Source organism: Anomaloglossus baeobatrachus, chromosome 10, assembly GCF_048569485.1.
Source record: "Anomaloglossus baeobatrachus isolate aAnoBae1 chromosome 10, aAnoBae1.hap1, whole genome shotgun sequence".
NCBI classification, from domain to species: domain Eukaryota; kingdom Metazoa; phylum Chordata; class Amphibia; order Anura; family Aromobatidae; genus Anomaloglossus; species Anomaloglossus baeobatrachus.
In genome coordinates this window covers 126,508,527-126,533,061 of record NC_134362.1, presented here as the reverse complement: position 1 = coordinate 126,533,061, position 24,535 = coordinate 126,508,527, and the positions used below count along the sequence as shown (strand labels likewise).

Sequence of the window (24,535 nt, the reverse complement as noted above, 5' to 3'; positions counted from 1 at the left end):
GTCTATCTTCTCCACATCGCCCCGATATGGATCCAATGGAAATGTTTCCATTAAATCAACACTCTGTTTCGAGAACTCTTGTGCAAAAAGCAACAGGCCAGAATCCGCCTTGAAACCCTGCAGAAAGGGAAGGAGGAGAGGGGTCTGGCAGTTCCCAACCCATGGGTTTATTATGTTACGGCACAGATGCAGTACTTTAGGGAATGGGGAAAAGTTTAGGTATATGAAGCTGGGGGAAAATTGGTGAGGGGCTTTGAAAAATGGGGACACTCATTTTTTGGATGCAGGATACTCTCCCAGAGGACGATGATTATATCCAACATTGGCATTACTGTACAAGCAATGGGATAGAGTAAAGGAGTTGCTAGGAATATCAGGAGCGATGGATTACTGGCCCTTATGGCATAATCATGGACTCTTAAGGTGGTGTCACACACAGCGACAACGACGTCGCTGCTACGTCACCATTTTCTGTAACGTTGCAGCGACGTCCTGTCGCTGTGTGTGACATCCAGCAACGACCTGGCCCCTGCTGTGAGGTCGCCGGTCATTGCTGAATATCCAGCTTCATTTTTTGGTCGTCGCTCTTCCGCTGTGATGCACACATCGCTGTGTGTGACAGTGAGAGAGCGACGAAATGAAGCGAGCAGGGAGCAGGAGCCGGCGTCTGGCAGCTGCGGTAAGCTGTAACCAGGGTAAACATCGGGTAACCAAGGGAAGACCTTTCCCTGGTTACCCGATATTTACCTTCTTTACCAGAGTCCGCCCTCGCTGCCAGTGCCGGCTCCTGCTCTCTGCACATGTAGCTGCAGTACACATTGGGTAATTAACCCGATGTGTACTGTAGCTAGGAGTGCAGGGAGCCAGCGCTAAGCGCGGCTCCCTGCTCTCTGCACATGTAGCACAGCGTCGTTATGATCGCTGCTGCTTCTGCTGTGTTTGACAGCTAAGCAGCGATCATAACAGCGATTTACAAGGTCACTGTTACGTCACAGAAAATGGTGACATAACAGCGACGTCGCTGTCGCTATGTGTGAACCCAGCTTTAGAGCTGAAGAAAATCCCGGCTTGGAGAATGTGGGTAAGGAGGGGTATACATTGGGTGTCTCAGATTCTTCAAAATAACATACTTCGAAGTTTTGACCAGCTTCAAGCGGAGTTTGGGATACCACACAGTTCTTTACCAATACCTGCAACTCCGGCACGCCTATGAGACACAGACAGGTCGAATGGACATTAGTATAGAGCGGAATCACTCTCTTACTGATTTGTTGACATATGACAGCTCCTATGGTATTATTTCCAGGCTATATATAGTGATGTTATCCAGATACCTTGAAAAATTCCCTTTGTAGGCTGGAGAAAAGTGGGAGGGGGACTTAGGCCCTATGACAGAGGAACAATGGGATGACGTCCTGTCCCAGACTCCAAGCCTTGCTTTGTCTGAAGACCAACGACTGTCACAGCTATTCTTGTTGCATAGAGTGTATAGGACATCTAGTCTATTGCATAAGGGTGCTTTCATAGCTTTTTTTCAAATGTGGCATGAATGTTTTTTTTGCCGCAAAACTGGATCCTTTAGAAATGCGTTGTCAGTTCAATGCATTTAGAATAGAATCACGGCAAGATGCGGTTACATGCGGTTGCGTGTGGCACAGACTGGATCTGTTTTGCTATATTTTACAATGTTTCAAAAACGCTACTTGTTGCGTTTTTGACCTCGGTCAAAATACTGAATCTCACCGGATCCTTCATATTGCAGCGGTACCTGCAATGTAGTTTAATGAGCGCCGGATCCTGCTCTACCGGACGTCACCGCATTCTGATAGGCATGATCCTGTTGTCTGTACTGAACATGCCCAGAAAGTAATTCCTCCCCCATGCTTTCTAACACAGCAGAGGTAGATCGGTGACAGAAGATAGAAGACCAGGATCGTGGAGGGGTGAGCGGGAGTAATAAAGTTGGAGTCCCTAAGTGTGTCTGTGTATTTATTTCTAATAAAGTATTTTTCTCTGTGTGGTGTCTTTTAACCCTTTATTGGAGATTGTTAATGGCCGGGTCAAACTTGGCATGACATTAACAATCTCGGGCTTAATACCAGCTGGTAAAACAAAGCTAGTATTAACCCCTTATTACCCAGCATGCCACCTGCCACCAGGGCCACTGGAAGAGTTTCATACAGCGCCAGAAGATGGTGCTTCTATGAAAGTCGCATCCATCGCAGCATGTGCGGGCTGTGAGGTCAGCTGAGTTCGACCGTCACTGAAGTGAACTCAGTTGACCTCACAACCCGCACACGCTGCGATGGATGTAGCGGGACACAGAAAAAGTAATCGGCCGACACTGGAGTCAGCTGATCTGATTACTTGTTCTGCTGGTATGAGGTCAGGAGCTCAGATCAGCTGACTCCAGTGCCGGCCAAACTCTGCTGAATTCCACAGCCCGCACACGCTGCAATGGATGCAGTGGGAGATAGAACAAGTAATCGGTCGACACTAGAGTCCTCAACTGATCTGAACTCAGCTGAACTCCTGACCACACAGACCGCACATGGTCACATGTGATCGGCAGCAGGCTGTGACTGCTGTTAACCTGCATCTATTGCAGCGTGTGCGGGCTGTGACATCACGAGTTCAGCTGACTCCCGATCAGCTGACTCCAGTGCCGGCCTATTAAATTCTGTGTCCCGCTGCATCCATGACAGCAGCCATTAAAAGTAGAAGGATCCGGTAAAACAACAAATTGTGGTTGCATGCCTTCCACCACATTCAATCCACAGGATCTTGTCATATACGGTTTGCGTTTTTTGCCGACCTGCAAAAAAACACTGATGTGAAAGAACCCTAAGATGGGGGATCTGGATGGATGATCTGTGTCCTAGGTGCGGGCAAGAGAATGCTAATCTGATGCATATGATGTGGTCCTGTGGGAATATTGAAGACTACTGGAGGGCAGTATTAGAATGGGTCGGACAAGTTTTTAATATTAGTCTACAGTCAAGACCTATTATATCTATTTTGGGTCTTCTGGAGGGGGGGTGGAGTTGAGTTCGCCGGTAATGGTCGGCATTATGTGTCTCTTGTAAAGCTACACTTAGACTGGAAAGGGGAGTATACCTTAAAAGAAATGCATTGAAGTAGTTCTATAAGATCTGGTGGGCATGGTTGGATACCACGGGCCTTCCCTCCTCCGCATTACTGCAGGACAGGGCGTGACACCAGGTCCTTCTTCTCGTAACCGGTCTACAGATCTATTGGATTAAGGTGAAATGCGTATTGCTGGAACATAATGGTCGCTTAAGATGTTGAAGAATTTATATTATGGGGAGTAAATTTGAAAATAATATGTACTTCGTGACCCATTCTGATGTGAGGCATGGACTCTAGATGAATTGTTTATTATGTAACTTGTGTGTTTTTTGTTACTGACAATAGGTTTTTCCCCTTTCTGTGATGTTTTTGTGTGGAAACAAATTTTTATATGTGCGGTATAATTTTGCTGTTAAATAAAAATGAACCGGATTTAAAGGGAACCTGTAACCTAGAATATGCGTCTTGACCTATCAGCAGACGCATGTGTGCTCTAATTACACACCTCCCTACCCATCCTTGTGTTATAAAATTGTATAATATGAAAGTAATAAAAAACGTTTTATTACCTTCATATTTCCTATGTAAATTAGAGAGCTTCTGGTCACAGGGGCGGCGCCTTGCTTTATGGACGTCTGCATACTTTCCGTGGTATCACGCCCCTGTGGGCGTGATACCATGGAGTCACATGAGCGACGTCACCGTCGCTCATTTTATCCTGCGCACGTTTACACTTACTATTGCGGCAGGCTTCTCTTCCGGGTTCTCCTTGTCAGTTTCAGACACGCACTGCGCCTGCGCAGTGCGCGTCTGAAGGCGGCGCAAGAACACCCAGAAAAGAAGCCTGCCACAATGCGCGCAGGATAGAATGAGCGATGGTGAGGTCGCTTATGTGACTCCATGGTATCACGCCCACACGGGCGTGATGCCACGGAAAGTATGCAAACGTCCATAAAGCAAGGCGCCGCCCCTGTGACCAGAGGCTCTCTAAATTACATCTAATCTAATTTATAAAACGTTTTTTATTACTTTCAAATTATACAATTTTATAACACAAGGATGGGTAGGGAGGTGTATGTAACAGTGTGTCCCTCCCCTGACTGTGCTCATTGTGTAGTAGTCTGTCTCTCCTTGACTGTCCTGTATGTACTACTGGTGGGGGATTGTTTGTTCTTCTCAGCATTGGACTTCTGCAATGCACAACTTGGTAAACAAGACAGAGCCAGGAGTCTAAAGTCCATTCATGTATCAAATGTCCAGGCGGAGTTGGACTCTCCTGCCCACCTAAGGGGCTGATCCCAGGAGAGAAGAACAATGAGACCCATGTTAGGTCAGTTAGTTGGATCTCGGCTGGAGAGGGACTAGGATTTATAGCGGAGGGTGGATCCTAGAGCCTGTGTATGGACTGTCACAGTTTGTAGCTCAGTGGACACGTGAGATTGTGTTTTGTTGTTCACCCTGTTGGACTTAAAGAACTCATATAAGGACTATTGCCATATTTTCCCTGGCGTTGGAATATCGGAAGGCGCCCCAGGATCTTTTGTTTTGTTGTGGACTCCTTGCAGACTTTAAGGATTTATATTTACGTCTGGTGCTTTATCTTTGTGGTTCCAATAAAGCCCTTTGGATTGTTCCTTGGCCTGGCGTCCCTTACTGCTCTGTCGCATACCCCGTTACAGTGTAATTAGGGCACACATGCGTCTGCTGATAGGTCAGAACGCATATTCTAGGTGACAGGTTCCCTTTAAATAAAGAATACTTTATATGGCCCTGTGCGCACACTGCGTTTTTGCGTGCAGAACTGGTGCAGTTTGTGTTCATAAACTTCAAGCAGTCCTTCCCAAGCAAAGTCTATAAAAAATCTAAAATGCTGCACGCACGTTGCTTCTTTTTTCCTTACAGGTTTTGCCGCAGATTTTATGCAGCAAAAAGAAGCAGCATGCCACTTCTTTTCTGCAGGTCCCTGCGTTTTTCCCTGTCTTTTGCCATTGATAATGTTAAAAATGCAGGGACTGCAAGCAAAAACCGCACCAAAAATGTACCAAAATGCGGTAAAACCACATGAGTTTTTTGGGTGCGTTTTTCTGCCAAAGGGTACGTTTTTCTGCCAGAGAGTGAGTTTTTTGCTGAAGAAACAAATCTGCAGTGTGCCTATAATATATATGTATATATGTACATGTATATACAGTTAGGTCCAGGAATATTTGGACAGTGACACAAGTTTTGTTATTTTAGCTGTTTACAAAAACATGTTCAGAAATACAATTATATATATAATATGGGCTGAAATTGCACACTCCCAGCTGCAATATGAGAGTTTTCACATCCAAATCGGAGAAAGGGTTTAGGAATCATAGCTCTGTAATGCATAGCCTCCTCTTTTTCAAGGGACCAAAAGTAATTGGACAAGGGACTCTAAGGGCTGCAATTAACTCTGAAGGTGTCTCCCTCGTTAACCTGTAATCAATGAAGTAGTTAAAAGGTTTGGGGTTGATTACAGGTGTGTGGTTTTGCATTTGGAAGCTGTTGCTGTGACCAGACAACATGCGGTCTAAGGAACTCTCAATTGAGGTGAAGCAGAACATCCTGAGGCTGAAAAAAAAGAAAAAATCCATCAGAGAGATAGCAGACATGCTTGGAGTAGCAAAATCAACAGTCGGGTACATTCTGAGAAAAAAGGAATTGACTGGTGAGCTTGGGAACTCAAAAAGGCCTGGGCGTCCACGGATGACAACAGTGGTGGATGATTGCTGCATACTTTCTTTGGTGAAGAAGAACCCGTTCACAACATCAACTGAAGTCCAGAACACTCTCAGTGAAGTAGGTGTATCTGTCTCTAAGTCAACAGTAAAGAGAAGACTCCATGAAAGTAAATACAAAGGGTTCACATCGAGATGCAAACCATTTATCAATTCCAAAAATAGACAGGCCAGAGTTAAATTTGCTGAAAAACACCTCATGAAGCCAGCTCAGTTCTGGAAAAGTATTCTATGGACAGATGAGACAAAGATCAACCTGTACCAGAATGATGGGAAGAAAAAAGTTTGGAGAAGAAAGGGAACGGCACATGATCCAAGGCACATCACATCCTCTGTAAAACATGGTGGAGGCAACGTGATGGCATGGGCATGCATGGCTTTCAATGGCACTGGGTCACTTGTGTTTATTGATGACATAACAGCAGACAAGAATAGCCAGATGAATTCTGAAGTGTACCGGGATATACTTTCAGCCCAGATTCAGCCAAATGCCGCAAAATTGATCGGACGGCGCTTCATAGTACAGATGGACAATGACCCCAAGCATACAGCCAAAGCTACCCAGGAGTTCATGAGTGCAAAAAAGTGGAACATTCTGCAATGGCCAAGTCAATCACCAGATCTTAACCCAATTGAGCATGCATTTCACTTGCTCAAATCCAGACTTAAGACGGAAAGACCCACAAACAAGCAAGACCTGAAGACTGCGGCTGTAAAGGCCTGGCAAAGCATTAAGAAGGAGGAAACCCAGCGTTTGGTGATGTCCATGGGTTCCAGACTTAAGGAAGTGATTGCCTCCAAAGGATTCGCAACAAAATATTGAAAATAAAAATATTTTGTTTGGGTTTGGTTTATTTGTCCAATTACTTTTGACCTCCTAAAATGTGGAGTGTTTGTAAAGAAATGTGTACAATTCCTACAATTTCTATCAGATATTTTTGTTCAAACCTTCAAATTAAACGTTACAATCTGCACTTGAATTCTGTTGTAGAGGTTTCATTTCAAATCCAATGTGGTGGCATGCAGAGCCCAACTCGCAAAAATTGTGTCACTGTCCAAATATTTCTGGACCTAACTGTATATATGTGGGCCTATAAGTCTGCAAGTTGATCTGTATAACATTAAAAAAGACTTATTATACTCACCTATGGGGCAGTCCGGTCTCATTGGTCCATCAATGTCAGAGATTAACAGCGGCATTTAACTGATTAACCGCCACGGACGGATCTCTGATCCACCAGTGGCTTTTATAGGCACATGATGGCTGATTAAATCAGCTGTTCTGAGCAGGGAAAGATTAAGGCTCGGCGTGCACGCCTGCATCAAAGGCAGGGACACGACATATGACGTGAATATATACCATATTTTGTGAAGGGTTTAATACAATGTATTCGAGAACATTTGTGCACGGTTGTGCTATTTATGGCATTTGGTGCATGTTCAGACAATCAATTTGAAATTATTCTATTTGTACAAATATGTTGAGAAAACATCTTTCGACACACAACTTATGCATTACCATGTCCTGATGAAGAATCGATTTCGATACCTCATTTATTTGCGGTGCTAAGGTTGTGGGGTGCTTGCTAACAAGTCAATAATGCATGTCTTGAAAATAGTTTTAGTCAGAAAATAATTTTCTCACCGGATTGTCTGTAGACAAGTCCAAGAAACTGTGCACCACATTTTTATTTGTCTGTTCTGGTCAGCACCTGTGATGAGAAACCTCCAAAAAGGTACACTGTGAAAGAACAAAAAATATTAACATTATTACAACTTTTGGCATAGTCTATTGATGAAAGTAAGAAAAATGTGGGTTATTAGTAGATCACCTACAAATGTACAAAAAAATATTAAGTACATATTGTCACGAACCACCGGGGGGGGTCACTCAGAAATCCCCCGCGCTGGCTACCAGTACGTCACAATCGGGGGGTAACAAGTGGGGGTCACCCCTCCTTTATACCTCCCGACCGACAGACAGAGCACGTGACGCGCTCTCTAGCGCCCCTCTTATAGTCAGGCCAATTATGGAATTGCCCGACAATAAGCAAGGAGGCCGCTATACTACTTATGCCGATTATTGAAGGGTCCCCGGTGAGAGTAGGGTATATATTCCCCCGACCTCCGCGGGCGGAATATATAAAACCTCCCCGAATCTCACTGGCCTCCCCACAATAATCCTTGGCACAACTCGCTGCCACCAACCGCTTCACGGTAACTATTAGCCGAACACACAGACGTGGGATTCAAGATCGAGATAACAGAACAGCCCAAGATTAATTATATAATTTAATCGGCCTAAAGCCACACTAGAAACTACAATATATACAATAGGGAATCTACAGAATATACATATGTCAGAGTACAGTTACAAGCAAAGCATGGGTTACAAACAGGCATACACAGTTCCAGCAGTTACCTTGTGCGTCTGGCCACAGGGGGGCGCTGTAGACCAGGTTTCCAGGAACTCCCTCACAGGTCTTTCCCAACCAGGCCCCCGAGCAGAAGAACACTGGAAAATGGCCGAAGTAGGGTTATCAACCTGGGCAAATCCAGGTCCCCTCCTACCTTAGTGACCTCAGAGGGAGCACTGCTCCACCCCTGGCTGGAGTTATGGACAAAATCCACAACATGGAATATGGCCATAACTTGGCCTGGGAGCGTCGTAGGCGGACGCCGACGCTCTCATTGTGACAGCTATGAATTTAGCTACAGAACGAGAGGACTCATGACCTGTCTACTAGTTCCCCATTGGCTGATATCACGCCTGGGGTATTTCCCAAGCTCCCACTTCCATAAAAAAGGTGTGCCAGCATCGTCCGCATGCGCAAACACCATTTTTATGGTTGCCATATTTATCGGAAATATGGCTTGCGAGATATGAACCATATTTTACTGGAGTCGTTCTGTCTGGATACTTCCATAGCCTTGCTAATTAGATAGCAGCCCCTACTACAGGGTCATGGCAGGGAGTCATCCTGTGTCCATTGTTCCCACATAACCTAATCTCCATATCACAGGAGATGGCCCTGGGATGTGTTGCTAGGATGTGACACCTTCACAGATGCTGGACATCTGAGAACAAGAAGGGAGGGGGCACTGCCATGGAGTGATGAGAGCGATTATGACTGGAAGTCATAATTCATCTTCATATCCCAGGGTTTGCCTCACACATATGTATAACCATATACGCCTTAGAATAGAAATTTGAACACCAAGAAGGAAAAGTTGTGAAGTTATGGAAATCACAGAATGGACAGACATATTAATGATATGCAAATGATGAAAAATGGAAACAAAAAGTAGCAAAAAACATTTAATTTATTGAGTATGGAGTAGAAGCACCATGCACAGAAGTACAAGCACTTACACGCCTTTGCTGTATCAGTAAAAAAAAAAATTACGTAAGTTGGAGAAAGGGGTTTATGTGGCCCGTATGTTCTACGAAGGTCTCTATATAGTACTTTGTTCAGTATTTACATGTTGTTCAACAAGGCGACAAAGTGGGTGTAATGTTGTGGCTGGAAGACCTGGATGGAAAAAAGAAGGGGGTGAAATCAGCATTTGGTTTATTGCCTGTCCATCCCGACTGTTTGCCTTCTCAACAGATTCTGGGACGGGGTCTTTTTGAGGACAGGTGCCTCCCTTTGGGCGGTTTGTTGCGGTGTCATTTTTTTGGACTTATTAGTTTCTTTTGACGTGTGTGGTAAGGGATGTTTGGGGTTTGAGTCAGTTATGGAGCATTTAGATCGTTTTTCGGTATTGGCCACGGGGGTTTTGCGATTTGTCGGCTTATTCTTGTGGCGAGAGATAGGTTAGCGGGGTAATTCGAAGTCCCACTGACGCCAGGTTAGTAGGAGGGCCCAATGCCGGATATTTCGTTAGGTATGAATGATGGAAATTTCTATTGACCGTGTTTTTTTTAATTCTTGTTAGCTCTCCTGTCCCACGGCCAGCGTGCTGGCGCTGCATCACTATATTTTAGGTTGGTGGTTGCTCAGTGCACACTTAGCAGTATGGGGGGGGGGTGTTCTCAAGACAGTATAGGGGCCGGTCATTGCGGATGGACCCCCTGGTGGACAATTTAAATTGATCTGCTCACTGCTGCGGCAGGGATGTGGTTTCGGGGGCCTAATTTGGAAGGGAATGGCGTGTTGCCTTGGTTGCCCAAGGGGTGTTGTATTTCTAGTTTGGTATATGTTAAAAAAAAAAAAAACTTAAACATTGTCATACTAAAGTTTTTCCTCTGAGTGGCGGTCACATTTTGCGGAAGGAGGGGCTTCAGAATAGGAGAGTGAGTTTGCATTGTGAAAAAGGGGGTTGGTTCTGGCGATAAATAATGTATCGGAATTTTTATTGTCCGTGGTAAGTGTTCGTTGATGACTGGTCTTGGTTTGTTAATGGTTTAATGCTTGTATGGCTGCCTCGCATACTGGGGTTCATAATTCCACAGCGGACGCGCTCTCTCTTTTCAGTGGGAAAGTTTCTGGGCGTGGCCCTCGGAGGCAGTGGCTGAGGGGTTGGTGTGCCCTCCCGAACTGTGGAATGTTGTGTCAGGGATAGCGAGCACTCGATTGGGTATTCTTCGGCAGATGCTATATAGACCACTTATCAACGAGCATAAACAAGGGGGTGCCGGATGGATTGCTTCGGGTCCTTTCTTTTTTTTTTTTTATCTGAGGAGGTTCTGGTAGGCATGTTGTTGCTTTGGGTCAAATCGCTGGTCTGCGGCAGGTTGGCCTTCGGAAAGGTTCATCGGCTAGTTGAGGGTTTTGGTTTGATTTTAGCTTTGTCATCGGCGGAATTTAAGTAAATATTTGTGGTACGGCAGGCGCTGAGGGGTTTATTTCGTAGAGGAAGGGTGGAGAATGATTAGAGCTTGGGTCCATCAGGTTGGTGTAAACTGTTACTGGATGTCCATGGAAATATGGATCCCTATACCTTGAAGGTTTTGGTTGATTATCTGGTTATATGGGGGACCGACGGCAATGGAATCCTGTGTTTTGCATTTATCCGTCCTGCCCCTCCCCCCTTTTATTGGTACTCTCGAGTTGGTGGTACGGCTTGGAGTGAGTGTAATTCAGGTGGGGGGGATGGGGGGAGTAAATGTTATTAGAGTTATTGGTTAATCACCAGATTTATGAGATTCGTAGACCTAACTCAATAGGTTACGGGCTCTTTTAGCTTGGATCTGGCGTGTTCTGCGCCACATTATTCCGTATTTGGAGTGGTGACGCAAGCCATTATGTTAGTTGAGCCCCAAGATAGTTTGCAGGTGTGGTTATTTAGAGTCTCGGCGGTATCAGGAATATGTGAGGCCTCAGGGGCTTGCATTGCTGTTGAGACTGGGTTTTGCCGGACATACGCAGGTTGGTGTGTCCGGGTCGGACTCTGGAAAGGATAGCTTACAAGGGGATGGTAATGATTTCGGGATTTAATTAGGTGTGTTAGGTATGATTTACTACAGCTGTGGGTATCCTTTCCAGGAATTTTTATGGGGTGGTCTGGAATAGTCCCGCGGTGGATGTGGCGGAGATCTCGTTTCGGAGGAGGAGTGCAATAAGGTCCGGATTTAAGTCTCTGGGCAACCTCTAGATTCGTCATGAGATGGTCGCGTTGTGGCGATTGGGGGTGGGTCCTCGAAGTTGGTGTAAATTGTGATTGGGGGTCCATGGAGAAGTGGATTCCTTTTCAGTGGACGGTTTGGGTTGGTGGTCTGGTGATTTTTGGAGGAACGCCGGCAGTAGAATGTCGAGTCCCGGGTATGGAATGAACTCCTTCCCCCTCCCCTTTTCATTGGTGCTCCCGAGTTGGTGGTTGCGGCTGGGAGTAAAGGCCGCTTTACACACTGCGATATCCGTACAGATATCGCCAGCGTGCGTATCCGCCCCCATCGGTTGTGCGACACGGGCAAATCTCTGCCCGGGTCGCACAATATCGCCTGGACCCGTCACATGGACTTACCTTCCCTGCGACGTCGCTGTGACCGGCGAACCGCCTCCTTTCTAAGGGGGCGGTTCGTTCAGCGTCACAGCGACGTCACAGCAGCATCACTGAACCATCGCTCAACAGAAGCGGAGGGGCGGAGATGAGCGGGACGAACATCCCGCCCACCTCCTTCCTTCCGTATTGTGGCCGGGAGGCAGGTAAGGAGAGCTTCATCAATCCTGCGGTGTCACACGGAGCGATGTGTGCTGCCGCAGAAACGAGGAACAACTTCGTTACTACTGCAGTAACGATATTTGAGAATGGACCCCCATGTCACCGATGAGCGATTTTGCACGTTTTTGCGACGATGCAAAATCGCTCATAGGTGTTACACGCAAAGGCATCGCTAAAGCTACCGGATGTGCGTCACAAATTCCGTGACCCCAACAAGATCACTTGAGCGATGTCGTAGCGTGTAAAGCCCGCATAAGTGTGGTTTCAGAGGGAAGGGAGTGTTGGAAAAAGGTTGTGTTACCTCCAGACTTTTAGCTTCAAGAACCTCACTCTCTATCATGTTATGGTTATTTATTGTATGTTTAAATAAGGTGGCTGTTCTCCACTTTGACTTGGTGGCTATTGAGAAAGATTATTAGTTTTCCATTGGGGTACACCTGAATGCGGTTGGTACAGACTTTTGGTCCCTGGGGATTGAGAGGGCCATGGCATTGCCAGGTGGAGGGGTCTTGAGCATTTCAGGTGTTCAAAGTGCTCTCGTTGTGGCGGTTAAGGTGGCTCCTCGAAGTTGGTGTAAATGGTTACTGGCGGGATCATGGAAATATGGATTCCTTTCACTGGCCGGTTTGGATGGTGGTCTGGTGATTTAGGGGACCGCCGGCAATGGAATGTCGGGTCCCAGGTTTGGTAGTTATCCCTTCCATCCATTTTATTGGTGCTCCAGAGTTGGTGTTTACGGCTGGGAGTAAGTGTGGTTCAGGGGGAAGGTAATGTTAATAAGGTACTAGTTAATCACCAGATTTAGGAGCTTCGAGGACCACACCCTATACAAGTTCATTTCCTGGGTGCATTAGTTTAATAAAGGCTGCTGTGGCCATTTCATCCAACTTTGTTGTATGTTTTTATTTCTTAAATTATTACGGGGTTAAGGTAAAAGGTATTGGAGGGGGGGGGGGGGGGTCACCGTAGCTCGACTATACCAAACTCATGTTTCTTGCACAGTTATATCTAAACCCTCATTTGAAAATGAAAGAAAACTGGGAACAGGATATTGGTTTAACTGGCAAAGAAAAATTGGATGCAATAATCGCCTCTGTACCACCACTTTTCACTAGTGAAGCCCAGACTCTGGCACAACTATATTTATTATATTCAGTATATAGAATTCCTAAGATCCTCTATACAATAGGGGTGAGGTCAGACCACACCAGTCCTAAAGATGTTGAGAAGGTCCTGCAGATATTATACGTATATTTTGGGAATGTGGCCCTCTGGAGAGCTTTGGATTCAGACCATAAATTATATAAATAATGTGTGACCTTAAAAGCCTAATAAAACCTGTAGTGTGTGTTCTGTACTTTCTTGATGGGGTAATTCAGAACAAAAAAGAAAGTATGTCGCTTAAAAGGGACAATATCCTGTTCATGAGCAAACCTAAAACGCAATTGAGTAGAGTCATAGAACAAATTGAAGCGTTTGGGAGGTTAGTGGGGTTTGGACTTCACAAAAACAAATGTGAAATTCTCTTCTTGGACGGAAAGAGAGCGGAGTAGGAGAGGGGTGCATTATGTGACATTCCAATAGCTAGAAATACAATTAAATACTTGGGCGTACAGGTTGGGAGGGATACAAAGACCATATCTTCATTAAATTATTCCCCTTTGATCGAGAAAATTGACCGTGAACTGCAAGGTTAGGCAAATTTGCCATTGACTTTTCTGGGAAGAAATCATCTAATAAAAATGATGAGCTTTTCCAAGCTTCTCTATCCAATGCAGACAATCCCATTGCTTCTTAGACACTCGGATGTGAACAGATCCACAAAAAACGTGAGAACACTTTTGTCAAAGGAATATAGGCCGAGGATTAGTGCCAAAAAGTTAATGTCAACGGAAAATGGAGGGATCAGACTACCAAACATCAGGGGGTACAATTTGATCTGTATCTTATGACATGTAGTCGATTGGATTAGACTAACAAGCAGGTATTCTGACTGGGATATAGAGGCTGAATTTTGTAAGCCTTGGGACCTGAGTTCAATCCTACATACCTCCAATCCAACTTTTCCACCCAACATTAAACACTCACTGATTTGTAGAGACACAGTGATGACTTGGAAGGCGGTTAGGAAAAAGTTCGGGTTAACCTGGAACATCTCCAAACGCCTTAATATATGGGCTTGTCCTGACTTTCCACAGGGAAGGGAAAACGATCTCTTTAAATAGTGGAGGGAAAAAAGGATTAGAACTCTAAAAAACATGATGCATGATATAGAACGGAGATGGATGACGTGTGAGGAGTTGAGAGCAAAGTATGACTTGCGCCCATTCCAGACTCTCCAGTTTGAACAAGTGAAACAAGGGATAATGAAGAAATTACACAACATAACAAATATGAGGCAAATCAGATGGATGTGATCATATTAAAAGACATCCATGCCACAAATATATCAAGTCTTTATGGAAATATGAAAGAAGTGTTAGTCCCTAACATCAGGAAGAATGTTGGAAGGGTGGGCAAGGCAGTTGGGAGATCAAGAGGGGGAGGAGAAGATTTTGAATGGTTGTATGGCGATGAGGAAGAAGATTGTGAATGAGAACTTAAGGGATACTCAATTCATGATCATACATAGAGCTATCTATGGATTTAATATATTGAATGCAAGACAGCCAGATAAGATGATGAGTTGTCCAAATTGTGGTACGGAAAAAACAGATCTATATCATGGGATATGGCAGTGCGAAAGGATTGAAAGATTTTGGAAACAAGTCCAAGGGGTAGTGAGGAAAATCTGGAATAGAAATGTAGAGTTAGATCCAATGGTCTGGTTATTTCACTATCAGCATCGGGAGGAGGGAGAGAAAGGGGGAGACAAGTTACCGAATCTTTTCCATGAGATAGGAATGATAAGTAAAAGGGCTATTCTTCAGAAGTGGCTGGTGAAGGAAATACCAACAAAAGAAGAACTGGTTAATCAATTGAAAAAAACGCTCATGTTGGAGAAGGTGGTGGTGGAGAGATGTAAAGAAAGGATGACAGCAAAATTTTTTAATAAATGGAGAAAGTTCATAAGCGTTATATGTTCTAGAGAAGAAATAATACAAATAATGTCAACATTTATGTCTACGGAATGGTACATGAAGGAAAATCTGCCAGGGTCCCTGTGCGAGCTGAAAGTATAGCTGGCTAGAGTCTGGGTCGTGTCGCATGGAGAGGGGAGGGGGGAATGGGAGGGATAGTGTTAATAAGTAATGTTTAAAACATTGTTTAAAAGAACCGAAGTCCTCAGTGGTTGATACCTTTTAATGGCTAACTGAAAAGATGGTAATAATAGCAAGCTTTCGAGACTACTCAGGTCTCTTCATCAGGCATGGTATAACACAAAATCTGAAGAGTCATATATTTATACACAACAAGACATAGAATAGTGCAGTTAAAAAAAAAAAAACAAGTTACATGAAACAGAACTATCACTATGGCAGGGGGGCAAGTTGTTGTGGCCATAAATATTGCTGCAGTTTAGTGTGAAAGTTTTATTGTCCTCTGATTAGAGTCTGGTCCGGGCTGTGATGCGCTCGAATGGTCAGAGGAGCACATCTCTTAACTGATGGAAAAAGACATGAATCCATGAGACACATTCATTCCTGCTCTGAATGTGTCAAAGGTCATCTACTGGCTAACACGGTACAAAGATATATTTTACTTGTATCAAAATGGAGGATACCAGAATGTACCGCATCTTTATGGAACTAAAGACACTTCTGAAGAAACGCGCTACTGGCTAACACGGTACAAAGATATATTTTACTTGTATCAAAGGTCATCATAAGTTTGTACTCCCATAGTCTCCTATCTCTCTGGGACTTGAAATTTCCTTTCAATACCAGCAATTTCATGTCCATGATGCTGTGGTCTGGGTTACAAAAATGTTTGGCCATGGGTAGATCTATTCTTTTTTCCTTTTTTTTTTTTCTATTCTTTTCTCCCCGTACGGGCATACGCAGCAACGCCCTGCGCATTTGCGTGCGCAAATCCAAATGCGACCCCACCGGGAGGGGCACGTGGGTCCTGGTTAACTCAGCAGACGGCCCAGTATGCCCACTAAAAATAGTCAAACACTACGTGCTGATAAGACACGCAAGCAGATTTTTTCTTTCCCATACGGACGGGTCCCCGCTTACCAAGTATCAATTCCAAGCAATGTTTAAGCAGTGCTTAGCGAAAGCTGGGGAGAATCCGAAGGAATACGGGACGCATTCTTTCCGAATCGGGGCAGCCACTGAGGCTGCTAGGGCAGGAGTAACAAAGACTGAAGTCCAGAGAATGGGTCGCTGGTAGTCCGCTTGCTTTGCCAGATATATAAGACCGGATTTGCTGAAATAACACGTTTATCTATTACAGGCGACTGCAGACCAGCAGTCTGGGTAGTTGGTCACTCTTATATTTACTGGGCAGAAAAAAAGAGCCATGATTCGACCAGGAGGAAAGAACCTTGGCTTCAGAAACGTTAAGGTCAATTGGAGAGGCATCAGAGGGCTAAGATGGCAACAAGTTTTCCCGGAGATTGTGGATATCTCCAGGTCGGCCACAGGGCCGTTGGTATTGGTGATTCATGCTGGTGGCAATGATTTAGTGAAACGCAGTACGGTCGAACTACTAACAGTGATGAAGACGGACATCGAACGTTTGACCTACCTCTTCCCGGATACAGTATGGGTGTGGTCAGAGATAGTACCACGAGCAGTATGGCACGGAGCAAAAAATTCAAACGGCATAGAGCGGTCAACGAGAAAGATCAATGCGAGAATGGCAAAATTCATGAGAGAAAGATGTGGTATCGTGGTGGGTCACCACCATTTGGAAGGCGATAACTCTGCACTGTTGAGAGCAGACGGAGTGCACCTTACGGACATTGGTCAAGACATTTTGTTGTCCGGGATACAGGACGGAGTGGATCAGGCCCTGAAGGTGATGGGTGGGGTCGGAGTCTTGTGTAGGCGGTACACATGATCCTCCGTGGCGGAAAAAGGCGGAGGGGGGGCCAAGGTCGTAACCGCTCGTTGGCTGCACGCCGGTCGGTCGCAGAGAAGGTTGCGGCGACGAGCTCGTAATGACATGGAAGGCCCCTTCTCTACCTATGAACTTAATAAACTGTGACTGACCTGTTTTCACCCCATCTAGGCCTGTCTGTGTTTTCATTTGGGGACTGGGGGGGAAGAGGGGAGGGCACCGCTTCAGACATACGGGTGGAGCCCACCTGACCAATCCTAAAGGAAGCAAGGGTCGTGCCCAAGTCCCCTCTTTCCACCATTCCCTAGGTGAGCCACTAATTGGGATGCCCAGCTGACCAACGGGATCACAAGGGAAAGGGGGGTCCAGCCACACCTACAGGGGTTAAATTCAGTGCCCGTGGCCAAACATTTTTGTAACCCAGACCACAGCATCATGGACATGAAATTGCTGGTATTGAAAGGAAATTTCAAGTCCCAGAGAGATAGGAGACTATGGGAGTACAAACTTATGATGACCTTTGACACATTCAGAGCAGGAATGAATGTGTCTCATGGATTCATGTCTTTTTCCATCAGATTGTCTCTCCAGTAAAGGAGACAAACTCTAGCACAGCGCCACCTATTGGAAGTAGCGATCCTAAAAGTCACAAGTGGATTTTCGACAATCCTTTGCAATATGACTCAGGATATATAAGCCAGATCAGAATCCCAATTTGCAAATTTTTCCATCAGTTAAGAGATGTGCTCCTCTGACCATTCGAGCGCATCACAGCCCGGACCAGACTCTAATCAGAGGACAATAAAACTTTCACACTAAACTGCAGCAATATTTATGGCCACAACAGCTTGCCCCCCTGCCATAGTGATAGTTCTGTTTCATGTAACTTGTTTTTTTTTTTTTTTTCTTTACTGCACGATTCTATGTCCTGTTGTGTATAAATATGTGACTCTTCAGATTTTGTGTTATACCATGCCTGATGAAGAGACCTGAGTAGTCTCGAAAGCTTGCTATTATTACCATCTTTTCAGTTAGCCATTAAAAAGGTATCAACCACTGAGGACTTCGGTTCTTTTAAACAATTTTTTATCTATACTGGCTAACACGGTACAAAGATATATTTTACCTGTAAGTAATGTTTGTAACAAGTTATGAAGGAAGGCTGAAGGGGGGTAACGGAGACTGAATAATGGAAATATACACTGACGAAGAAGGGGAAGGAGCAAATTTGATGACAGTGACAGAAATTTGGTTGATAAATTGAAGAGACTTATTTGCTATTTTGATTTGTTGACCCTTATTTTCTTCATTCTCCACCCTATTTTACCATTGCAAGAAAATAAATAAAAAGTTGGTTTAAAAAAAAAAAAAAAGGACAATATATCAGATTAGGAAAATTATATCAGCACACTGGCTTGATAACTCACATCACCCATGACTACGGGAATTTATTGAGAAAATGCAGCTGCTGCTGCTACTACACTTAGAAGAGAGAATTTTATAGGAAATTAAAGGTCTTAAATAAATACTAGAAGATCTTGGACAGATGGAGAGCCTTTCACAGTCTATCAATACTGTCTATGCATTGCTTGGTTCCAGTTCAGTTGTCTGGTTCTTAAACAACTTATTTTACCCAAATTTAGTATGATATGAGATATCTATATATATAATTGCCTTAGTCTGTCTGTCTGTCTCCAAAATTCTGTCGTTACCGTGACAAGCGTCTCATTAGCCGCTCGCCTCGGCTCCGTCCCCCCTGCACGGATTGGCTGCTCGCCCAGGCTCCGCCCCCCCACACGGATTGGCCTCTCGCCCCGGCCCCCTGCACACATTGGCAACTCGGCCACGCCCCGCTCCCCTCATGCATTGCACGCTAGCTCTGGCCCCGCACGCATTCCCCGAACAGACACGGAGCCCCGACTCCCAGGTGAGTGCTGAACCCCCGGGAGCCCACACCAGCGTACGCCGGCAACCCAGCCGACACATACCCTCGCATTGCTGGGGTTGCCGGCGTACGCTGGTGTGGGCTCCCATGCATGCGGGGGGCGAGGTACGCTGGTAACCATGGTACACATCGGGTAATATTGTGTAGCATGGTTACCAGCGTATGCCGGCTCCCTGCCCATTCAGATAGTTGGTCTCCCGCTGTCACACGCTGATGCGTGCTGCACAGCAGGAGACCAACAAGTGACCCAGCACTGTCTCTTTGAATACTTACCTGATGTGTACCATGCTTACTAGCATACCCCGACTCCCGGCACACGTACACTGATAACAATGATACACATCAGGTAACTATGGAAACCGCTTTGCCTCGCCCCCACGATCGACTACGCCCCCACTTGGCCTCTGCCCCGCTCGGCCACGCCCCCCACACTCTGCCCCTCGGCCACGCCCCCACACATTGCCCTGCTCGGCCACACCCCCCACACTCTGCCCCTCCTCGGCCACACCCCCACACTCTGCCCTTCGGCCACGCCCCCCACACGCTCAGCCACGCCTCCCACACACATTGGGCACCTATACACCTCCCCCCAGGACTACTCCACCTATCAGACACCTCTCCTCCAGGACTACTACTTCTATTATACTCCTCCTTCCCCAGGAGTACTTCTCCTATTATCCTCCTCTCCTCCCAGGTCTACTCCTCCTATTATACTCCTCTCCCCCCAGGACTATTCCTACTATTATACTCCTCTCCCTCCAGGACTACTCCTCCAACACACAGACACACTGCACAAAACATATAACTGAATAGGATAACTGAAGTGAGCACTAATATATATATATTATGAGTGCAGGCCAAAAAATACATGCTATACAAGGATAAGGCTGCACATTAAACTTAGATAATGGTATAATGCCTCAAGCATATGGAAAAATATTGAAATATACAATGAAAAATGCTACTTGCTAATTTGAACAGTGAATAATGAATTGCATACCTGCCATGAATATTAGGAAAAAGGAGATATTTAGCAATCGCATTGATCAATGTAACTGAGCCCCAAGACCTCCAAGACACTGCACAAAACATACCGCCCCCCAAAACACACACACCCACACAAACCGTGCAACACATACAGCACCACACACACACACACACACACACACAATGCTGCAGATACACAGCGCTCCACAAACAACACAACGCAACACACAGCACCACACACACAGCGCTCTACAAACAACGCAACACACAAACAACACCGCTCTCTCACACCCCCACCCAGCCAACACCCAGAACATTTACAGCGCACTACACAAATACTTGGCAACTACAGACAACATACATACTGTAAGGATGCAATGTGGTAGATGGCCGGTATGTGTCACAGAGGGGGAAATCCTCTGTGATCTGAACCTGGAATGTTTCTCTGGGACTTGTAGTTCCATGAGAATTGTTGTACACATTCAGGGCTGGGTTCATGGGATGGTCAGAAGTGATGGGCGGGACTGACCATCCACATACCTCCCATACGTAGGTGTGTCTCATGGGATTTAATGGAGCTGTCGTTTGTCACATGATCTCCGTGTGCTGGTGGGAGCCATCTTGGTTGGAGCACATGTGCAGGAGATCCTGTGCATACAGAGCTAGTGAGGGCTCTGAAATGTCAGGGAGCTGCAGAATCCACTGAGGCTTTGAGGAATTGGATCGTGTCCATGGGCCAGGATGGTGAGCCCAGTGTGAGAGTCTCCCTGGACTGGATGGAGGCAGACTGACAGCCTGCAAACCTACTGGCAGGTAACACCCCAGAAAGGGGACTATACTGGCTGATGCCAGAGAACGAACTGTATGAACATTCGGCAGTTTAAACAGACAGTGAGACGTTGTCCTGCGGGAGAGTGGCTGTGACCTGTTACACTGCGCGGTTTATGAGAATGTGAATAAATCACCGAGATTGTTTAAGAGACAAAGTGCTCGTGTGTGTCTTGATCCCGCTGCCAGACGCGTGCCCCAAGACGTTCAGGGCCCAGGTCGTCACATTATGGTGGAGAACGCGGGCATATGGCCTGGTTGCTAGGGGCAACACAGCCTGGTTGCTAAGGGCAACGGCCTAGGACATATTCCTGTGAATACGGACTGCTTGTTGTGGATCGGCGGGTCCACGAAAAAAAAAATTTTTTGAAGCGGTTTGCGGTGGATCGGCGGGTCCACGAAAACTGACGGCGCACTCAAGCAGCTTGCGGTGGATCGGCGGGTCCACGAAGTTCCGGGAAAGCTGAGTGACCATGAGTGGAGCCGCAAGCCTGGACGTTATGGAGGAGCTGTACCAGTTCCTTGTGTGTGGACAGCAGGAGCTGTCAGTACGCAGAGATGTGGCAGCAGTGGACCAGTTTGTGAGTTCCCTTCTGGGGCCAGTACGGGCACAGGGTACCCAGGGAGATAAAGGGGAACGGTGTGAACTGGGATCTAAGGACACTGCAAGGAAGCCACAGAAAGCCCATAAGGGGGTGGTTGCCCATAAAGGGGTGGTTGCCCATAAGGGGGTGGTTGCCCATAAGGGGGTGGTTGCCCACAAGGGGGTGGAGTCCCATAAAGGGGTGGTTGCCCATAAGGGGGAGGAGTCCCAGAAAGCGGTGGTCCCCCAAAATGGTGCAGAGCATCCCAAATCCAAGGGTGAAGTGGCGCAGATGGACTGTAGCCAGGGACAACAGTGTTCATGCCACAAGTGTCCGGTTTGCGGTATAGACCACCCATCCGACGAGAAGCCACGTCTGTGTTCCGTGGAAGTGGATGGGGAATCTGTAACAGGGGTCGTAGACTCAAGGAGCTTGGTGACCCTGGTGAGGGCCACTTCTGATGTCAACTTGATTCCTGGAAGGAAGATCCACGTCGGCTGCATCCACAATAATGAGACAGAATACCCGGTATCCAGCGTGGTCATTAAGACAGCCAGGGACAGTGGTTCTCATGATGTTGGTGTAGTCTCAGATTTACTGCACCCAATTATTATAGGTTGGGACTCTAAATTATTTGTGCACTTGTGGAAGCAGGGGGACGTATCCGGTTGCTTGTGTAAGAGCCAGAACAGCCCAAAGGAAACCTTAACACATTGGGAGGTGAAACGGGGTCCTGGTTGTGGAGTGATGTGTGGTAAGGAGGAGATAGTACCTTCTAAAATTGACTGTCCTAAGTTAGGGGTGACCAAAGAAAATGGACGGACCCAACTTAGTGACATAAGGACTAAGGGAATAACCAATAGTGTGACGGTTAAAAACGGGGTAGCTCCAGAAAGGGAGGCAGATATCTGGTTAAGTGGGGACATGATAGCCCAGGACGCCATGGGGAGTGACGATGACTCCAGAATGGACACTGACTCTTATAAAAGGACAAGAGAGTGCAGTGAGGTACAGACAATTGAGAAGGGTAAAACCTCCTCCAGACGCCGGAGACGTAATAAGCGCCAAAAACTCGTGCAAGGTATACCGTCTAAGGGTGCAGAGAAAGTGAAGTACCTGGTCGAGGAAAACACGTTGCCAGTAGCAACTGCTAAGGTAGAGTCAGACAGCGATGTCCTACACAAGAAAGAGGTATCAGAAACTGAACTGACACATTGTAACGACAGACATCAGCCGGGTGAAATGTCAAAAAATGAGCCAACCAAAGCAGTAATGGTGGTGTCTCCTATAGATTCCAAGCATGAAGCAGCAGGTCTGTCGGACGAGAGCACTGTAGGAGGTGAAATCCTAGAGGGTAATACAGGACAAGGAATCCTGGAGAAAGTTGGTGAAGTACAAATCCATAGAGGTCATGGTGAGCAGACCGGTAAATTACCCAGTGTTGGGGTGATGAAGGGTGAAAACGGGGCCAAAGGTCTAAGAGGAACAGAGTACCACGCTGAAGGGTGTGACACCCTTGCAGAAAAAAAGAGGACTGAAGGTGACACTGCAGAGACCCGCGAGGAAGTTGAAGGTAACGCAGTGAAGACCCAAGAAACAGCTGGTGCTGCAAAAGTGAAAAGAGTCTCTGATGAGGTGAAGTCTGGACCAGAGGTCTTATCAGGAACTGATAGCCTGAGTGACCTGCCTGGTAAGACCAAGATGGAAGACATAGAGATGGTCTTGGTTAAGAACAATAGCAAACCCAAAGGCTCTGAGGCTGGAGCTGAACCGGAAGAGTGTGTAAGTCAAGAGGTGGAGCCGTGCATGAGAGAAAAAGATAGATGCAAGAGACCAAAGGAATGGTCTAATTTCCTTGAAGGTCAAGAAACCTGTCCATTCTTTAAGTGCATGGTAGATGTGCCCGAAGACCTAAGAAAAGCCTGTGCCCATAAGTCGATGCATGAGACGTTTAAGAAGGCTGTAGGGGCCTGTGAAGTGTACTTTGCCCCAGAGACTTGTCAGTTGGTGGTGTGCTCTGCCAGTCATGTCACAAAGAAGCGAGTGGCTATCCTGAGTGACATGCACCTGCAGTGTCTTCGCACGAAATGGCTCATCTCGGCATAGATGGAAGAAGACACCGGGCGCTTGGAGTGTATGAAGCAGCTCACTGCAGAATTTCACGAAGTTGTCGTGGTGAAGAAATCATTAATTGGGCTCGCATTAAGAGCGCTGAAAAGTAACATTCAGCAAGCCAGGAAGGTTCCAGGTATTACAGCGATTGAATTAGAAGAGCACAGTGGAACATTCCAAATCTATGGGAAAACTGAAGAAGCAGTGAAAACAGCTCGAAGGCTGTTTGACTTTGTGGAAGAGGTCACACAAGTGCCCAGAGAACTTATCAAGAAACTGATTGGCAGAAATGGAAGAGTCATGCAGGAGATGGTTGATACATCCGGTGTGACGAGAGTAAGACTTAAGGTTTATCATAAAGCCAGGTTACCCTGTGAAGTTGGTATGGTTCCATGTGTCATGGCGGGAACAAAGGAGTGTGTTGAAAACGTACGAGTTCTCCTAGAATACCGCCTGGGATACCTGGAAGAACTAAAGCAAATGGATCTTGAAAGACAGAAGATTGCAGAGACACTTTGTCAAGTGAGTTTGAGGTCACGACCGCTTTCGGGCCAGGGCCCAGAGAAGAAGTGTGGTCCACCTGATAAACGTGTTGCCTTCACTGGCAAGGGAAGTAGGTCCTGTAGGGAAAGGAGCCTAGGTCATAGAAGACCTACGTATAAATCAGGCTATGGCACAGACTCTGAAGGGTCCAAGCCCTCTAAAACAAAATCTAAAAGAAAAGATGGAGGGAGTGACTGGTCCATAGCCAAAAGTGGTGGTGGGAAAAGGCGGAGATGGAAAGGTGACCTAAGACGTCATGAGAGAAGAGGCCATAGTAGATTGGCAAACAGAGAGTGTGCAGGGTCTAGTTGTGGGAGATCTCCTGTCGGCTCGGTTGTGAGGTACCTGGACAAGAGCCCCTCTAGTGGACTGGTTAGCGCAGAGTCAGGCAGCACGGTAGTTTTGACTGATGGGGTGTCTCACTACCACACTGACCATTGGAGACAGTTATGGAACGATATGTCGGACCGGCGGACGTGTCTGAGAAGAGGGTTCACTGAGGAGGGTTTGGT

General features: G+C 46.2%; 1 protein-coding gene across 2 annotated transcripts in view; it reads right to left on the bottom strand.

Moving 5' to 3' along the window:
- The window catches only part of EDC4 (enhancer of mRNA decapping 4), a 948,906-nt gene that overhangs the window by 557,966 nt on the left and 366,405 nt on the right, over nt 1-24,535 (bottom strand). For both annotated transcript variants that reach the window (XM_075325634.1, XM_075325635.1), the window contains one exon: nt 7,495-7,590. In XM_075325634.1, coding sequence (XP_075181749.1) covers nt 7,495-7,590 — 96 coding nt within the window. The remainder of the gene's footprint in view (nt 1-7,494; nt 7,591-24,535) is intronic.